At 47.1% G+C, this 19,152-nt stretch overlaps 1 protein-coding gene across 1 annotated transcript in view; it reads right to left on the reverse strand.

Moving 5' to 3' along the window:
* EIF3A (eukaryotic translation initiation factor 3 subunit A) overlaps window positions 1–19,152 on the reverse strand; it is an 812,143-nt gene that overhangs the window by 636,812 nt on the left and 156,179 nt on the right. The window contains exon 9 of the mRNA XM_069611926.1: window positions 13,816–13,914. Coding sequence (XP_069468027.1) covers window positions 13,816–13,914 — 99 coding nt within the window. The remainder of the gene's footprint in view (window positions 1–13,815; window positions 13,915–19,152) is intronic.

Here is a 19,152-nt window from a genome sequence, read left to right on the forward strand (position 1 = left end):
AACATGCGATGGTCTATGGAAATTCTACTGAAGAATGGCGGTCACTAATGCACCACTGTTCCAACGTTCACCACTGGACAGAAAACCAACATTTCATCCAATGTGAACATGGCCCTTTGTCCCCAGAGCAGACACGAAAGAAGTGGTTGATCCCATCTTCACCTCCACACAAAGCCCTTGAGAAGATTGTGTTTGATAAAACTATCAAGCGATCTGAAGGGACTCACAGAATTCTGTCACAGGAGATTTGGAGGTGTTCCACAATATGTGCCTAAAGTACAGGCCAAAGAGATTGCATTTTGACATCCAGGGGATGAAATGTCAGACTTTACTTGCGGTATTAGCGCATAACGAGAATGTGGACCGGGTACAATCTAGGACTGCTACACTATGGCCTTTACGAAAAGAAGCAAAAAATGGGTTGTCACGTATGAGAAAAAGGAATTCGATTTTGTGAAAGATCTTATTGTTAATGTCGTTGAGAAGCATACTCCTGGAATCGGCAATCTGTTCAGCGCACACATACATTGCCACAAAACATTAACAGCGAGCCATGTCCACCCAAAGCAGAGCTTGTTAAATCGTTCAAATCCCGGTTGAAATGATTACCGTCTTTTTATTTTTGCAAAAAATGTTTCTAGAAACTGTACAAATAAAGTATGCATTGTCTTTTGAAATATATCCTCTGTCCTTTTCTTAAAAATATATAACAATTATTATGGTTGCTTTCACATTTCACAGTTTAGGAGATACTGTGGGACCCTCATTGTTCGTGTTAATGACCAATGGGTAACAGTGTGTAAGAATATTTGGGTTTTGGCAGTTGACTTGCAATAAAGTTCCGCAAAAAGCTGAAAAACTGCTGGACCTACAAAAGGGATTAGACCAAGGCCACAAAACATTCTAGGCACGCGAGTACTGACTGCGAAAACATGCCATGGGGTAGGAGGCCATGAGATCAGCAGAGGTGGCCCCATTATTACACACATTTTGACTCAGTTTTTGTGTTACACCGACTAATTTGGGAACAGGGGGCATTCTGTCATTGGCAAATTTCACCTACAGCTGAGCAGCGCCACGAACAACGAGCAGTGATAGCCCCCCAATTTCCTGTGCCCGTGCTTCAAAATTCATGTTCTCATGGATGCGTTGACACGGAATGTTGGAAAGAAAGAATGTATGTTCATTTGGAGTGAAGGTCACCAGCTTTGAATTTTTGCTTGGGAGCTGGGAAGCCCACGCGTCCCGCACACAGTATTAGGTTCTATTGTTTTTTTACCTTGAGAGACAGGGACTATTCCGAAAGGGATTGAATTGAAGGGGGGTGTAATAACATAAGGTTGCCCATTCCGAAACTGCACCTAGTTAAATATATGGTCAGTTTATAAAGAAAACGTTGACACGAACGGAGGAGTCTGCATTGCGGTCTGCATTACGCCTAGAGAATGGAAATGCCGAATACAATGTACGTTTCTCTTTAGACGATTTCATGTCAGAACTAATTGAAATACGAATAGCTGACCGTTACTGCTGGGTGACATTGTACTTGTTCGTTCTGTTTGGCATATTGCAATGCAATGCTAGTACAACATTTGTGTGCAGGGCTATCTACCGGGCACATGGGCAGACCAGCATCGAGACGCATGTAGACCACCACTCGTTTCTCCCTGGCTCTAAGCTAATAAATTACATTGTTTTTGCACCTCGAATTCTTGCCCCAGTTTACGTATTACGTTTAGAGCTCAACATTCTCATTCGCACTATCCTCGAAAGCAAATAGCAGAGTACTTTGACATTCCACGTTGTATTCTCTTGGTTCACATTGTGTCACCTCTGCGCTAAAAAAGGAAATGATTCATTGTAATAAAGATCGGCTACTGAGACACTTTTCGATTTTTATCTTTTGCAAACAGGTACATCATGCCGTTCTGCGATTGTCATCTATTCCAGACCCCGACCGATGGCTTCTTCAACCGGCAGCTGCAGCTACATGTCAATCACTGGATCTACTTGACCGTATTTTGGGACGAAAGACAAGGTCCAATATGTCTGTACGCGGTACCAGCGATTAGGAGAAACTTAACCTTTACGGTGGTCTAGTGCCAAGTTGAAGCACCAGCCTTGCAATTCATCGTGCGACCGAAGTGCTTCGTTTACCCAAAACGAACACCCCGTGTACGCAAAAGGAAGAGCGGGTGACTCACGATAAACATTGGCGGATTTATGAAACGAGAGCAAAGAAAAAAAGTTCAATTTTAATTGATTTGGTCACAAGCCGAATGTTATCGAAACATTTAATGTGAAATAAATGTACTTTACCAATTGTACAGTCTTCTTGTTTCCTTTTAAAGTAAAGTTTCATATTCCTAATTGTGATGCGCCGCGCTGTGAGACGATGTGTTTTCCGGGTTCCGCATCTAGTTGCGTAGGTGACGACTAGGCGCGTTTGGCCACACTGCACAGCAACATCACAGAGGCGCAGAGAATATAAATGATTTGGTAATGTCAGGGTCAGGGGCGGGGGATACGATTTAGTGCCGCCAACGCAGGTCACCCAGGGTGATGCAGCAAGTCACAAGATGGCAGCGCCCTGCTGCCTGATTTTGCTCGTGTTCATGAGACCAAAACTCGGGTAAGGTGCATTTGAAATGTTGGTAAGATCGAATTATGGTTAAAAGCACATGGCCGAACCATTCCTTTAAAGACGCTGTCAATTTTGGTTATCCTCTCCCTGGCAGTTCGGTTCCTGCAGCAGCAATGGAAGTACAGCCAGCTCTGAGGATTTCCAGGTGAGCTGGTCTTGGGGTGCCATTGGTCCCACCAACCCAAGGGGAAAAGTCATCTTTTGCAGGGCTTCTCCGGGCAAAGTAACGATCCAGGAGTTGCAGCAGGCGTCTCTTCCAAATTCTTCTTCGGATTCCTTCGTCCAGTGGTCGACTGCCTTCCAAGCAAACATTTTCGCCTTTTATGCAGGATTCTCCCATTCATTTGCAGACTAGCTGTCAATCACACAGCAGGTTGGCTGTCCTCCGAGGATAGCCCTCCAGCCAAACTTGGGTGCATTCCTGTACCCAAGGAGACTAAGCACAGGGAGTTTTGGGCACCTCCCTCGCTTCCTGCCCTGCCAGACATGCTGGAGGCAGAGGCGGGCTTCATTAAAAGACATAATGCCATTCACGCCAAAGACCCAACGAACATAGTCGACCAAACCTGGTTTGGCATGCAGAGTAAATTTTAAGAAGGGCCTTTCCAATAAGAAATAGCAAAAAAACAATACTGGGGCCATTTTTGACGAAACTGGCACCCGTGGATGCTTTAATGCAGCTGAAATTGTAGCCCACGGTAGAAACACAATGGTAGAAAACTGTAAACCACTGCCACCAGCCATTAGTTGTAGAATGGGTAACAAAATATTTTGCATGAGAATCTCGACAAAGGTGTGTTAGGGAGAATTCTCTGTTTAGGCTGAATTTCCTAACCTAGTGAGTCCCCCAGCAGCTTTGCTGGATTTTTGAGGTTTATTTTTTTCTCCTGCCAAGAGTGAGACTCTTTTACCCTCACTCTTGGACATGATTTGAGAGTGTTACTGTGACTTGCTATGTGCTTATGGGCTAGGGGGTATTTTTTCCCCATAGGCTATCATTGGTTTTTGAATGTGTGTTACACAGCACCCTCAGTGCAGTAACACAGGGGTGTCAGAGACCCCCAAACATAGACTCCACACCCTGGGACTGACTACTGTCTCCCTGGGTCTGTAAAGTTGCCATTGACTTTACTAGTCTTAACTTAGGAACTTAACCAGTACAAACCATCTTACTGTGGAAGTACTGGTAGGGGCAATTAGATTGCCCCTGGGTCTGTTGTCGAGGGGGTACTGTCCCGTCCCCCCTCGCCGAGTTTCTGGCTGGTGGCAGTGGATACCACAGAAATATTCCACCGGAATATTTCCCAATGGGATTTCCCATTGATTTTAATGCACCACTTTTTGGTGTAATGTTAAAGATACCGCCGGTTTATTTATTTAATATAAATTCACCGGTTGGGATTTTTTGCCAGAACTCGCCGCCAAAATGGCGTCTAGGTTCACTTCAGTAACCCTGAACCCGAGTCGAGCCTTTGTTCCACTTTTGGCGGGCTTCTGCACAGAAGCCCTCCAAAGTGGTGCCATTCTGTCTGGGTACCACAGGGGGTGTGGGAGGGGGTTTAGGCACCCTGGACTGAGTTGCCTTGCCAACTCATGTCGCACTCTAGTGTGATTGGCCCAAGTGGTGAGCCACCCCGCTCACCACTTAGCATGTCTGAGTGACAGCTAGGCTGTATGAATGGGGGTTTGGCTGCATAAAAGCAGGGGTTTTGGGACTGGTTCTTCAGAAGTTGCCACAGGACCTAAGAAGCCGAAGAGGGAGAAGCCGAGACGACCTGCCAAGACGACACCACCGGTGAAGCCCTGCGGAACCGCCTCACCACTTTTTCCGACGACAGAGGAGATCTCCCTCCAGAGAGTCTCCTTCCCTTAACTGGTGGGGACAACCAGTTGCTGCCTTCTTTTCGCCGTCCCGAAGCATCTCGTGGCCGCCTTGCCTGTGCCAAGCACCCCGGCAACCGGGATACCACTTTTTACCTCAACCGCGAAAGAGGGGTGAACTCCTTTGTGACCGGAAAACTCCACGGCTGGCCTCATCCCTGGTAGTGCAACGACCTGCAGCTTTCCTCCACGTCGAGCTCACCTCTTCCCCTGGACGACGCCGCAACTTGCACCCACTACCAGGAACGACTACCACCGCTGGAGGATCCTTTCCACTTTTAAAAGGTACTGTGTTCCGCCCGGCCTCCCTTGCCACCGATTGTACGGGGTGGATTTAGCCCTCGGCTCTCGAACCTGGGTAGGTCAGGGACACCCTAACTAAACTTTTCAGAACCGTAGTAAAACCTTTTCTACTTACCTGCAAAGACTTGCGACATTGTGTGATCTTGGGCATATTTTTACCTGGCTCTCTCTGAAGCGGGCCCCGAACGAATTCTCCTTGTTCCACCATTGACTGTCTTTGCTAACCTTCTGTGAAAAGTGTTTTACCTTACTGCTCTCATCATTTCTGCTTTTCCCTCCCTTGTCTAATAACTTGTTGGAGTGCCATCTGACGTTAAGCGCTCACCTCTGTTTGGAAATAAGTGGTGTTAACTTAGACTTGTCCAACAAATGACTAGGGATGTACATATAAGTAATAGTGACTGTGTTTTGACTTACTTACCTTTTTCTGTGCTAGTGTAATTTTCTGAGTGTGCCTTTAAAATAAATAAGTATATACTTTTATACCTAGCTCTGGTCAGTGTTTGTTTGTACTACTGTGACTCTGAACCTATCCTGTATCCTCTATATACTGCCTAACTCTTCTTGAGGGAAGTCTGACTGCTCAGCCACAGCTACCACAGTGAATCTGTGTGGTGCAGACTGCTACCAAGTGGGTTTACTGCCAACACCTGTAATCTTAAATCTTTTGCAGTGGTCCCAGAGGGAACTGCACAGGTTTCTGCTTAACAAGGTGATACTAAGTAACCCCTCCAACACCCTATGTAAAATAGTGTGTGCTGGGTCTAGAAAGTTACAAAAAGTAAAGTCAATTTCACTTCACTGCTCATGGAAACAGTAGTTTCACCAAGATAAGGTATTTAAACCTTTGGGAAATCTAAGAGACTTCCCTGTGCCTCTGCACTGAAGGTGCTGTGTGTCACGATGTAAAGATGCCGCCTATGGCGTTTGTCAGACTCCAAAGTCAAAACAAACAGTCCAAATCACAGAAAACGTAAGAGTGCGAAGAAGGTCTCACTCTCCAGGTTAGAAATTCAAAGTCCTAAAGTCTAGCAAAAAGAGCTGGGGCATCTCTAAGGTAGAAGGGAATTAAGACATCCGAGAATTCTCCCTAACAAACACAATGGCAGGAACAAATAAACCACTGCCACCAGTCATTAATTGTAGAAATGGTAACAAAATTGTTACATGAGAAGCTAGACAAAGGGGAGACTAAGTAAAGCCTCCAGCACCCTATTGTAAGATAGGGTGTGCTGGGTCTACAAGAGAAAAATAAGTATGGTAAATTTCACTTCACTATTCTGTTTTGTAGAACCCACCTATAAAAATGGATTTTTATCCAAGAGAAAGTATTTAAACCTTAGCAGAAATCACTACACTGAGGGTGCAATGTGTCACAATGCAAAAAGATGATGCCTATGGAGTTTGTCAAACTCCAAAACCAAAAGAAACCGTTCAAACCAAATAAAAATGCATGAGAGAGTGGGAAAAAGGTCACTCTTCGGGATAAAAATCAAAAGTCCTAAAGTCCAGCAAAAGAGTTGGGGTCTGTAAGGTAGCAAGGAATTCGCATGTTTGAGAATTCTCCCCCACACCCTCCAAAAAGTCATACATAAGTTACTTGTATAACTGGGAAAGAGTTAACCATATTTCATTAGGGGAATTCTTAAGTGCTTACCTGTTTGGAGAAACTTGTTAACCATTGTTTCCTTCCCTAACCTTTTCCCAGAACTCCAGCATGGCATTTAAGTATTCAAGCGATATATCAACGTCCACAGTGTCCTAGCAATTGAAGTCACCTCAGGGTGTAGGAAGCGTGTGTGTGACATCCCAAAAGGTATCTACTTACGAAACTGAAAGTGTATTTTTATTGTTGCCAATTGCCCTTTCCAAAGGCTTATTTTAAAAACAGACTTAAATGAATAAATAGTTATTTTAATAAGGAACCTTGAGTGTAAGTGTTATTTGATAACAGACACTGAATCTCTATTTTACACCTCTACAGCTCACATTGACCCCTCTTGAAATGAGCCTGGCTGCTCAGTCAACCAACTTGTGTAGTACAGGCCTATACCAGAGGTTGGGTTACTTAATGCCAAGAGGACAAGGCTGGTGTAGTCACTCAGGGTTACTACATACAATCTTGCCTAACAAGGCTGTGTCTCAAATCTAGGTGTCTTGCCCACTAGTGGTCTAGATGGGGATACAGCCACTACTGTACTCCAATAACTACCCCCACCTCTCATTACCCAATATCCTACTCCCGCAGCCACTCTGCCCCCCTACGCGTATCAGCCATAGTGAGCATTTACCACACGTATATACGGTAGCTATTTTGAAACCAGCCTACATGTGTAAGACAACCATACTTTGCAACAAGCCAATGGAAACCGGAAGAGACTGCGCCTCTCGCAGTTTCGTTGACCCGCGCACTGTACCTGGGCAAGCAGTATGCTACAAATTCTTAGTACCTTCCTACAGTCCTCTGCATCCCACGATAAGCCTAGCTTCTCTGCCATACTACCAAAATTTCGAGTAGTACAGACACTAGAAGGGAGTAGTTTCTTACCTGTAACTCCATTTCTCCAGCATTGGTATCTTTCATGGATTCACATGCTTAGAATATTCCCCGTCGTCAGACTGGGAACCCTCGGTACACATATATATAGTCATTTCCAATAGGAAAAAACTTCTGCCCTATCCCCGTCTGCGTCCTCTACGGGGCCGCCCACGTACGCCCCGTTGGACGTGATGGTATATAAGCCCCGCCCCCGCGGGTCCCTTCAGATTTCGACCCCTCCAAAATAACGGGGGGAAAACTTGCTTACATACCAATCTTCCACATTGCAGTCCGGGGAGGCCGGAGGGCGCATGTGAATCCATGAAAGATACCAATGCTGGAGAAATGGAGTTACAGGTAAGAAACTACTCCCTTCTCCAGCATTGGATCTTTCATGGATTCACATGCTTAGAATAGATTGTAAAGCAGTAACATCAAGAAGGAGGTGAGAGTGCAATGTAACTTACATTCGTAGAGACACCCCCAAACACTACCGTTTACACCATGTATGTAAGCAACAACTTATTATACTGATACGAAACGGATTTTCGCCATACAATGCTATGTCATATGACTCAGTATGCACCCCTTGCGCACATATCTACCCAACCACTTATGTTTAGGTCAATAAACTATGCACATTCATGTATACACTCTGAAAAACCAGCTGAGGCCAAATAATAATAGGCAGCATTCTACTTGAAACTTTGGCTTACCTCATTGAAAAAGGTGGCGAAGCACTGCCCTTCCCATTTGTACCTCATCCGCGTGCTGCTTTTCCAGGCAGTAGTGGCACGTAAACGTGTGCGGAACAGACCATGCCGCCGCCTGGCAGATGTCCGTCAGCGGAATTCCTGCCCATAGAGCCACGGAGGAAGATGTCGATCTCGTGGAATGGGCTCTGGGACGATGTAGTAGAGGTCTCCCAGCCTTGGAATGACACAGGGTAATCGCCGAGGAGACCCAGCGAGCCAGACTTTGTTTGGAGATAGCCTTACCCCTAGCCGAGGGGCCGTAGGCGACGAATAGCTGTCTGGTGGTTCTGATATCTTGCGTTTTTTGTAGGTAAAATTTTAGTGCCCTTTTGACGTCCAGAGTGTGAAGAGCCTTCTCCGCCGTCGACGAAGGAGATGCAAAGAAAGTAGGGAGTACCAGGGTCGAGTGCTTATGATAGACCGACGGTACTTTTGGGATGAATGAAGGGTTAGTTGATAAAATAACTTTGTCCTTAAAGAACCTCAGATATGGAGGGTCTATGACCAGTGCCTGTAGTTCCGACATTCTTCTAGCCGAAGTGATGGCAACTAGGAACGCGAGTTTCCAAGATAGAAATTGTAGAGATGAAGAGGACATTGGCTCAAAGGGAGGCTTCATTAAGGCAGCTAGAACCGTGTTCAGACTCCACGACGGTGGGAACCGTTTTTCCGGAGGGAAGGTTCTAAACAGACCCTTCATGAAATGCTTCACTAGCCTGTCACTGAATAGTGGAGGGGACTGTCTTCTTCTGGTAAATCTCGAAACAGCCGCCAGGTGTACTTTGATTGACGATGATGACAGTCCGCTTTCCGCAAGATGAAGAAGATACGGGAGGATTTGCTCCGGAGTTACTTCCAAAGGTTGTATATTCTGTTGTGTTTGACACCATATACAGAACCTTTTCCATTTGCTTACATATGATTTGTTAGTGGACGGGGCTCTGGCCGCCTGCAGAATCCTTCGGCAATCAGTCGAGACTTTTAGGTTCCCGAACTCCGAGAAGTCAGGAGCCATGCAGTTAAGTTCAGGCTGTCCGGATTGTGGTGCCACACGGTCCCCTCGTCCCTGGACAGGAGGTTCGGTACTTTCCTGAATGGTATCGGCTGATCCAGCGACAGATGAAGGAGGTCTGAGAACCATGGTTGCCTCGGCCAGCGCGGGGCCACTAGGATGACCCGGCAATTTTACCTGTGGATCCCCTGGATCGTCCTCCGTATGAGGGGAAATGGAGGGAAGGCGTAGAGGAACTTGCCTGTCCACGGAAACGAGAACGCTTCCCCCAGGGAGTCTGTTTGGGGCCATCTGCTCGCGAACTGAGCACATTTCCGGTTTCTTTCCGTGGCGAAGAGATCGATCGACGGGGTCCCCCATCTTTCGAAGATTTCCCCGAGTTGAGTGGAGTCCAGCTCCCACTCGTGTATTTGTGACATAGTCCTGCTCAGGGAATCCGCCTGTAAGTTCTTCGCTCCCGGTAGGTGGTATGCCACTAGGGAGATGTGGTGTTTTAAAGCCCAATGCCAGATCTTTTGAGCTTCCTTCGAGAGGGTCCTGGATCTGGTGCCACCCTGTTTTATCAGGTAGAACATAGCTGTCGTATTGTCCGTGAGCACTCTTACTTTTGACCCCTTGATGTGTGGGAGGAAAGATTTCAGGGCCCATCTCACCGCCCTTAGCTCCAGGACGTTGATATGTAGGCGAGAATCGGTCGACGACCACCTGCCTTGGGTTTGGTGACGTGACATGCGTGCTCCCCAGCCCGACAGAGAGGCGTCTGTAATGATGGTGTTCTGAAATTCCGGCTCCTGCAAGGGGACCCCTCTGTCCAGGTTGCGCGCCACTTTCCACCATCGGATGGCTTTGATAACTCGTTCGTCGTCGACTATTATCTTGTCCGACCAGAGGCCTGTGGCCTGCTTCCATCTGTCTGATAGGAACTCCTGTAGAGGTCTCATGAACAACCGGCAGTTCGCGACTAGGTGGATGCACGATGCCATGGAGCCGAGGAGAGCCGCATATTTTCTTACTGACAACCTTCTCTGTAAACGAAGTTGGCTTGTCAGGTGTTTGATTTTCAACAACCTTTCCAGGGATGGTTTCACTAGTCCCGTGTGGGTGTCGAATTGAGCACCTAGGAACTTCAAGCTCTTCGAGGGCTTTAGTGAAGACTTTTCGTAGTTCACTGCAAATCCCAGACGCTGTAGCAGTCGCAAGGTGGTCAATAGGCTGTCGTTGGTCGACGCTGGGGAGGATCCCCTCACGAGCCAGTCGTCGAGGTACGGGTAAACGTGATGCCCTTCCTTCCGCAGCCAGGCTGCTACGGGTGCTAGGCACTTTGTAAAGGTTCTTGGGGAGGACTTCAGGCCGAAAGGGAGCACAGTAAATTGGTAGTGTGTTTGGCCGACTAGGAACCTCAGGAACCTCCTGTGGTGAGTGCGCACCGGAATGTGAAAATACGCATCTTGGAGGTCCAGAGATGCTAGGAAATCGTTCTTTTGGACCGATCTGATTACCTCCTGTAGAGTAAGCATCTTGAACTTTTGACTCAGCAGGGTTTTGTTGAGGTCCCGTAGGTCGAGGATGGGGCGCCACTTCCCGTTTGGTTTCTTTACTACGAAGCAGCGTGAGTAAACCCCTAAGCCTCTCTGTGAAGCAGGGACTAACTCGATGGCGCCTTTTTTTTAGCATGAGCGCAACCTCTCGACGCAAGACGCTTAGGTGTGGTTGAGACAGGCGTATCGGTGGACGTCTTGGAGGTCTGGATTTGAATCTTAGGGAATGTCCCAGTCTCACCGTGTCCAGAACCCACCGATCTGTCGTAATTGACTCCCATTCCTCGACGCAACTTGACACTCTCCCTCCTAGAACGTCATTGTTGATCTTTTTGTTTTCCCGTCGACGACGAGTAGGTGGGACGTCTCTTAGAGGCCTGGAAATTTCTGCGTCGGGTCGAGGACTGTGAGGCGCGTCTATAGCCTTGGGACGGATATGAAGACCTCCCGAATGCTCTATCCCTGGATCCCGCAAATCGTGCGTTTCCCGTAGCTCCTCTAAAGGGGCGAAAGGAACGAAAGGGCTTACCGCTTTGGAGAGAGCCCAGCGAGCGCGCCGTCTCAGAGTCCTCCTTCATTCCTTTCAAGGCCTCATCCACCTTTTCGCCAAACAGGTGGTCACCTTCGAAAGGCATGTCGACAACCTTATATTGCACCTCGGGTCTAAAGTTGGTGCACTTGAGCCAGGCCTGGCGTCGTAGAACCACTCCATTGTTAATTTGTTTGAACCCCGAGTCTGCCAGGTCCACCGCTATATTGATAGCATGGTTCGAGGCTTCTTCTCCTTCACGAACCAGGGACATAGCTGATTTTCTGTGTTCTTCGGGGAGGTGGTCCAAAATGGGTGCCAGTCTGTGCCACATCTCCCTGTCATACCTGGCCATGATTGCCAGGGAGTTCGCTGCTTTCACTGTTGACGCTCCCACTGACAGGATCTTCTTACCGAAAGCGTCTTGGCGTCTAGCTTCGGAGTCCGGCGGGGTAGAGCACTTATGCTGGGCCTTTGCCTTTCTCGTCGCCGCCGCCGATACCACCGAGTCAGGCGTGGGTTGCGCAGAGAGGCATTTTGGCGTCGAATCTGGAACTTTAAATTTTTTCTCTACGCGGCCTTTGACCGCAGGTTCCGAGAATGGATGCCGCATGGTTTGGACGCCCTCTTTCCATACGTGGTCCAGTATCGGAATCGAAAAAACGGAACGCCTATTCTTGCCCATGTGGTCAAAGAGGAAGCAGTCCTTTTCTTCTTGTTGGGTCAAACCGAACTCCTTGCAGGCTTTTTCCATCATGGAATGGAAGGCCCCTATGTCATCCGGTGGAGATGGGTGAATGGGACTTTTCGGAGGATCCACCTCCACATCCGAAACCCATGACGGGTCTCTCGACGGCGAGAGGGAGATATCAGAAGCTGACCCCTGTTCAGAGAGGGAGTCCGAGAGCTCACCTTCTTCCTGGACTGTTGGCGCAGTTGGGCCCACGGCCGATCTAGTCGGGCGGTGTGAAGGTCCGGGCTCGTCGACGAGGGGATTCGTCGGAACAGGCGGGAGCCTTTCGTCCAGGGACTTCAAGAGCGAGTGTAAGGAGGAAAGTACCTCCATGGAGAGAGTAGCCTGGGCGTTTGGAGGCTGGGTGAAAACTTGAGAGCAGGTTGCACCAGAAGGAAATCTGGGCCGTAGCCCCAGGTCTTCCGGGCTCACTATTCTGAAGCCGTCGTCTTCTTTGGAGGCGATCGAAACTGGCTGTTCTTGTAGCAGTGTGTCGGGTAGCCCCATGTCGAACGTTTCTGGCCTCCAGGCCTGGAACTCCGTCGACGAGGGAATCGTCGTCGACGATGAGCCCGTTTGAAAGGCGGGGGACTGTGACGGAGTGGGCACTTGGATCGTCGCCGTCGTCGTCGTCGACGGAGGGCCTGCAGGTGGCTTAGGCGGTCCCGCCTTCGCGGAGCTCTCCCTGTGTTTATCCGCCTCTCTACTCGTAGCTGATCTTTTCTGATCGCTCGAGGAGGATTTTGGCCTGTCCTTGTCTTTCTTCGATGAAGAAGAAGAAGATGATTTCTTCGTCGATTCTTTCGATGAGGCCTTAGAGGAATGACTTCGAGGCACGTCCTTCCCCGTAGGTCGTGATTTTTTGGCCGGAGGTTCCGACGGATGTGAGCGTCGGGAGGCTTCTGATGTTTTCGCTGAGGCGATACTGCGCACCGATCCTACCTCCGACTGAGGGTACGCTCCAGCGCCGTCGTTCAGCCACGAGACCAGTCGCCGATTCCGGTCCTTCAGGGTTTTTTGGGAAAAACCCTTGCAGATATCACATTGGTCCGCCGAGTGGTGGGGGTGAAGGCAGTAGATGCAGTCAAGATGGCCATCCCCTTCATAAACCTTCTTTAGACCGCACGTGGCACACGGGCGGAAAAGAGGCTTACCCGACATTATTGCCAGACTAACTAACAAAACTCGTAGGAGTTGGAAGCGGACCAAACAGACCAACTCGCAGGAGTTAGAAACAATCGATAAGTATTTGAAGAAAATACACGAGGAGATCCCACTATCTTTGGAGACGGTTGAAATCTGAAGGGACCCGCGGGGGCGGGGCTTATATACCATCACGTCCAACGGGGCGTATGTGGGCGGCCCCGTAGAGGACGCAGACGGGGATAGGGCAGAAGTTTTTTCCTATTGGAAATGACTATATATATGTGTACCGAGGGTTCCCAGTCTGACGACGGGGAATATTCTAAGCATGTGAATCCATGAAAGATCCAATGCTGGAGAAGTTGAGTTTCTGTCTTGCCCAAGGATACCCTTATAAAGTCTTTTGGGGGGGAACTGCCCTAACAGAAGGGGTCAGCCTACTGAAAACTAGAAAGGATATTTACCCCCACCCTTACAACTCAGTACATTCTACTGAACAGATGTACCCCCCTAATCTGTCCATTTTATTATGAAGCAATTCAAAACTTTGCAATTGTCTTTGCGCCTAAAATATCTACACTGGCCAGAACTGTTAACCGTATACATTACTCAGAATCTTCTACAAAAACTAGAGCGCAGATATCTCTGGATTAGGTGCGCTTTACAAATGACAAAAAAAAGAAACAGAAAAATAAATTAGTTACTAAGGCCACCTGTGAAAGTAATCAGATTATTTACCTGTTGTAGAAGCCGCAGGATGGTATTGTTCTGAAGCTGCTGAACATACTGTTGAAGTTCAAGTTCCTTTTCAGATTGGTCTCTTATCCAGTCTAGAACCTACAACAGACAAAGAAAAAGTTAAAATCTTACAGATTTGAAGTCCAGAATTTCCAAACTATCTTCGGCGAGAGCCCCAGAGCCTTTTGTATTTTCCAGATTGGTTTACAAACATTGTACCCTAGATAGTTACAGCGAAAGCAATCCACATGCGGTTTTAAGGCTTCTCTATATATGGCCAACTCTCGTAAGGATAAATGTGACGGACCAGTCCAGACTATACTCAAGAGGGAGCAAGGTGGTAAAAAGTTAGTGTGATTTACAACAAAATGCAATGAGAATGTTCAGACATCTAAAGTATAGTGACATTGCCTATTACACAAAGTGTTTTTCCTAGAATGGGGTTTTTAAGGCAGTGATTTCAGAGGTCACCAAATGCTCATGAATCAATTTTGAAGTCCAATAAATGTGAAACTCATTGCTACACAACAGAATAAAGTAAAATAGAAAGCATTGCTCAGGGTTTCAGCCCTGGGTTTGGATCACCTCGGTTACTGCAGTTCCTGCAGATCTTGCTGTTCCTGAGCCTCAGTTTTGGGGACAAGAGGGAGGACATCAGGGACTCTTGCATTGCACTGGTCGAAAAACTGGCACTCGGCAAATCTTAATTTCCGGTAGCTGTAGTCAAGCACACCAACTGGTGTCCCTCTCCCTGGTTATTCGGTTTTCTGCAGCACTGAGGAGAATACAACCAGCTCTGAGTATGGTATCCAGGTGGCTTACGGGTCGAGTTGATTGGTCCCACCAACTCAAAGGGAGAAGTTGTCCTTGCAGGGCTTCTCTGTCTAGGTTAACCTGGCAATTCAGACCTGCAGCCGGGCTTTACCTGACAAACCAACGGTCCAGGAGTTGCAGCAGCCGTCCTCTTCAAGCTCGCCAGTTCTTTCATTCCATTGGTCAACTCTGCCTTCCAAGCCAAGAGCCTCGCCTTTTAGCCAGTTTCCTCCCATTCATTCCAGCCTAGTCGTCACTCACCTAGAAGGGTTGCTGTCCTTGCCGGACAGTCAGCCAGCCAATCACGCCAGAGTGCATTTGGGTCTCCTAGGAGACTAAGCACAAGATGTTTCAGGCACCTCCCTCACTTCCTGCCCACCCCAGACACTCTGGCGCCAGAGGCGGTCTTCAGCCCTGAATCCCGCCAAAAGCCATGAAACAAAGGGACCAACCCTGGTTTGGCACGCAGAGACACTCTAGGGACCTTTCCAAAATGAAATGGTGAAAAAAAGACCAGGACCCGTTTAAACAAAGGAGGCTCAGACACCATCTTGAAAAACATGGCTCACGTGATTTAACGCTACCCGTGTTCACGATCGGGAAAATTCATGGTAGTTTGTTGTAAAACCACTGCCACGAGCCATCGAGATGAAAGGGTAGCATTTGACTGCAATACGAGTTTCTAGACACAGGGGATCCTAGGTAACCCCTCCAGCACTCTGTTGTAAGATAGGGTGTGCTGGGTCTAGTAAGTTACAACGGTAATTAAAGTCAATTTCACTTTACTGCTCTTGGAAACAGCAGTTTTATCTCAGAGAAGGTATTTAAACCTTGGGAAATGTGAACGACTTCCCTGTGCCACTGCACTGAAGGTGCTCTGTGGTACAATGTAAAAGATGAAGCCTATGGAGTTTGTCAGACTCCACAACCAAATGAAACAGTCATAGCAAAAATATGAGATAGTGGGAAAAAGGGTCTCACTCTCCAGGTAAAAAATGAAAGTCCTCAAAATACAGCAAAGGTGCTGGGTGTCCCTAAGGTAGAGAAGAATTTGCACATTTCTGAGAATTCTCAACACTTGCCGCCGAGTAGATAACCTTTCTACCCATAGAATCCAATTTTTTCCCCTCGTTGTCTGAGGGGTGGCAGAAGAGGACACAGAGCTTGACGATTTGTTCCTGGTGGCCCCCGAGACAGAGTCCGGCGACGGTTGAGCACTTGTGCAGTTGGGTGCAGAGTCCTGCACCCTGTATTTTTTCTCCAGCCGGTCTCTTTGCTGGGGATGTCCAGGGGTTCTTTAGCAGAGCCAGCCCTTCATTCTTCATCCCAATCATCGTCCAGCAGCAGAACCAAAAGGATGGTCTTCCTTCTCGCCTCACAGCGCTGATACAAGAAGCCTTCCTTCTTTTCCTCCGGCATGACCTGGTAAAGCTCTGATGCACGGGCGATCATTGCACGAAAAGATCCTACTTTGTCAGGCGGAGAGGCTTTGGGCTGAGGTGACGGGAGGTCCCACATCCTGTCGTCATCATCCATGCCCGTTGCCGCAGTGTCCGACTTAGTCTCCCTCGGTGGAGAAGGGAGCGATGGGTTGCATGGAGGCGTACGGTGCCTCTTCTTGGCCGGCGGTTCGCCCGGTGTCAACAGGGTGGCCAGAACTGGCGTTGCGGGCGGATGGGTAGTTTGCGTCCTCTGCATCTGACACCAGCGTGTGGAGGGTCGAATGGATGCCGACAGCATCTGGGGTGTAGGAGCGCTAGTTTCAGGGCTCTAGTCGTCTTGGGGCCCCTCATCATCACCTCCATATATGGTAACCCTGTAACCATCATGGGGCGATTCCCTGGCGTTCCTAGTCATCGCATTCCTGGATGGTGTGGACGGAAATGACCTCATCAGCCAAAGAATTTTTTTTATTGTTGCATTAATAGTTTACAAGAAACCTTATACAACACAATACATAAAAAATACAGTCCATTCAACACAATACAAATACAAACAATTCAACAGCCTACATATAAATAAGAATACATCCTTAGCTCCCCAATGTCAATTCATCTTACATTAAAATCCATCACAGCCCTACAATTCTTATTTAAAATCATTGCGTAGTTAATTCATCTTTTCCAGTTCTACCGTAATACCCTGGAGTAATAAATTCAAAGCTAAAATTAAGGAAATGTTTACACCCCACATACAGCGGCTCCAAAACAGATGCTTAGCCATTTCAAGATCCTTATTAAATCTGTCCTTCAAATGAACCGCGCGTTTAGGCTCAAAATATTTACAAGATAGTACAAGGTGCTTAAGTGTTTCTTGCAATCTGGTTTCACCACAAAATCGACAAGTAAAATCTGTTTGATCCAGTGTAGGTACCTCACCATTGTACTACCAATACCGTGTCCTTTCTAAGGTCGGTATCTGATTGAGCCTAAAGTGCATATATGTAGATCTGGCTCTGTCACAGGGGAACCTTTGTAAATAAAGGGGCACACATTCCCTCACATGACCATAACTTGCGTACTACTTATAGGTGGAATATAAATCCACCCCATTTACCGTGTCTACCGAGTCAGCCTTGAATAGAAGCTTCTTAACCAGCTATGGACACTGGATAAGATCCTCTAAACAGACCCAATGTAGCTAATAGTCATTTTGTCACAAAACTTTGATAGATAGCACTGACCCAGATTTTAAAACCTCACTTAACAATTCATACAAAGTGTTAATGGGTGGATCATTCATCTCCCTAAACTAAGAATTGCCTCCAAATTTATCTAGCTTTAAGTGATATGAGACATAACTCACGACGAATAATTGCATTGGGGATTGCCATTGATAGGCCAAGAAGTTCTTTCCACAGTTTCCCTTGAACAGTATTGAGGCTCAGACTCATATCATGGGTACAGATGTCAAAGCCGTACAAGAGGACCGGCTCACATTTTGCAAGGTAAAATCGCCTTAGGGGTAAACAATGAGAATTTGCACACCCTAACTTTCAAGAATTTCATTTGGCCTTTGAGTTTTACCGCCTTCTCCTCCAGGCTCAATTTCCACATCTTCAGGCTAGACCCGTTAGTAGAATTATAGCCTAGATATGTGATAGCCTGAACCTGTTCCACCGGGTCTTCGCCCACCCTCCAACTATAGGATTTAATAGTTTTTTTTGTTAACACAATCGTCCGGTATTTAGATGCATTCGGTGAAAGATTATTTTCTATAGTATAATGATAAAAAAAGGTCCATCTTTCTACAAAGGCCCCAGGGGGTAAACCCCCCCCCCCCCCAAGCTAGCGGGTGCGATGGAAGGGCCCTGCCACATACCCTCCACATCGCACACATAGGTTGAAGAGTGTTGGCGCGAGCGAACAGCACTGCTTAACCCCTACGTTGGTGACAATGGCCTATGAAAGAATACCTTCACTAGTCAAACGAACCCTGACTGAGGTATTCCTATGAAGCAGAGCCAAAAGTCAATTTTACGAGGAATACTCGTAACTAACATTTTAGTCCATAGTCTAGCTCTAACCACTCCATCAAAGGCATTAGAGAGATCTAAAGATGGCAAAAAGATTTCTCCTATATTAGATTTATGAACCGTGTCTCTAAGATGGGCCAGAATGTTCCCATTGAAATTAGTTCCCAAGCCCTCTCTAAATCCGACCTGAAATTTACTAAAAACAAGCGTTCTTCCTAATCACTGTATTAAGGTCTCTTAGAAGCAAAATGCCAAAGACCGTACTAGCCACATCCAAGAGTGCTATGGGTCTATAGTTTGGATTAAGAACGTCCCCCTTTTTAAACATGGGAACTATAATACTTTGAACCCAGGAATCGGGAATAACATGGGTCACAAAGATGTCATCAACTATAGGTTTAAGTAATTTAGCCCATACTTCCGGCGCCGCCTTTATAACAAAAGGCGGTATGCCATCCGGGCCAGGCGCTCTGGACGCCTTAAGTGTATTAATGGCCCAAGTAATATCCCCAAGATCCCAAGAACATTCTCCCACAACCAGAGGACCCAAATCCACTCCCTGTTCCATAGCAAATTTAGAGGGCAATACAAATTTTTTCTTGTAATAGGTACACCACGCCTCTGCTTGAATAGGACACTCAAGTCTATCCTTAACAGGGGTAAGGGTACTGTTGACAGTTGCCCAAAATTTAACATCCCTGCCATTACATACATTTTCCATCATCTGTTGATGGGCTTCAAGGTAAAGATCTATTTTCAAGGACTTAACCAAATTTTTATGTTTAAGGATGATATTTTTTTTCCTAGCCTGCAATTCAGCAAACGTAATGGGTAATTTCTTCAGAATCCTCAGGTCCCTACGTTTAACTTGGACCTGTGGATTCTGGAGTCCCAGCCAATACCTATAGGTCTATGTACAGCAGTACCACCCACCTTGCTAATTTTATAGGCATACACCATCAAAATGTTATTGTAATAAGCCCCCCCCCCATACCCAACGGGAGTTCCTCTTCCCTAAAGTTACGGTTGGAAGCCAGAGTCAGGTTTTA

This window comes from Ambystoma mexicanum, chromosome 8 (genome assembly GCF_040938575.1).
Source record: "Ambystoma mexicanum isolate Mex_15411 chromosome 8, UKY_AmexF1_1, whole genome shotgun sequence".
Classification (NCBI taxonomy): Eukaryota; Metazoa; Chordata; class Amphibia; order Caudata; family Ambystomatidae; genus Ambystoma; species Ambystoma mexicanum.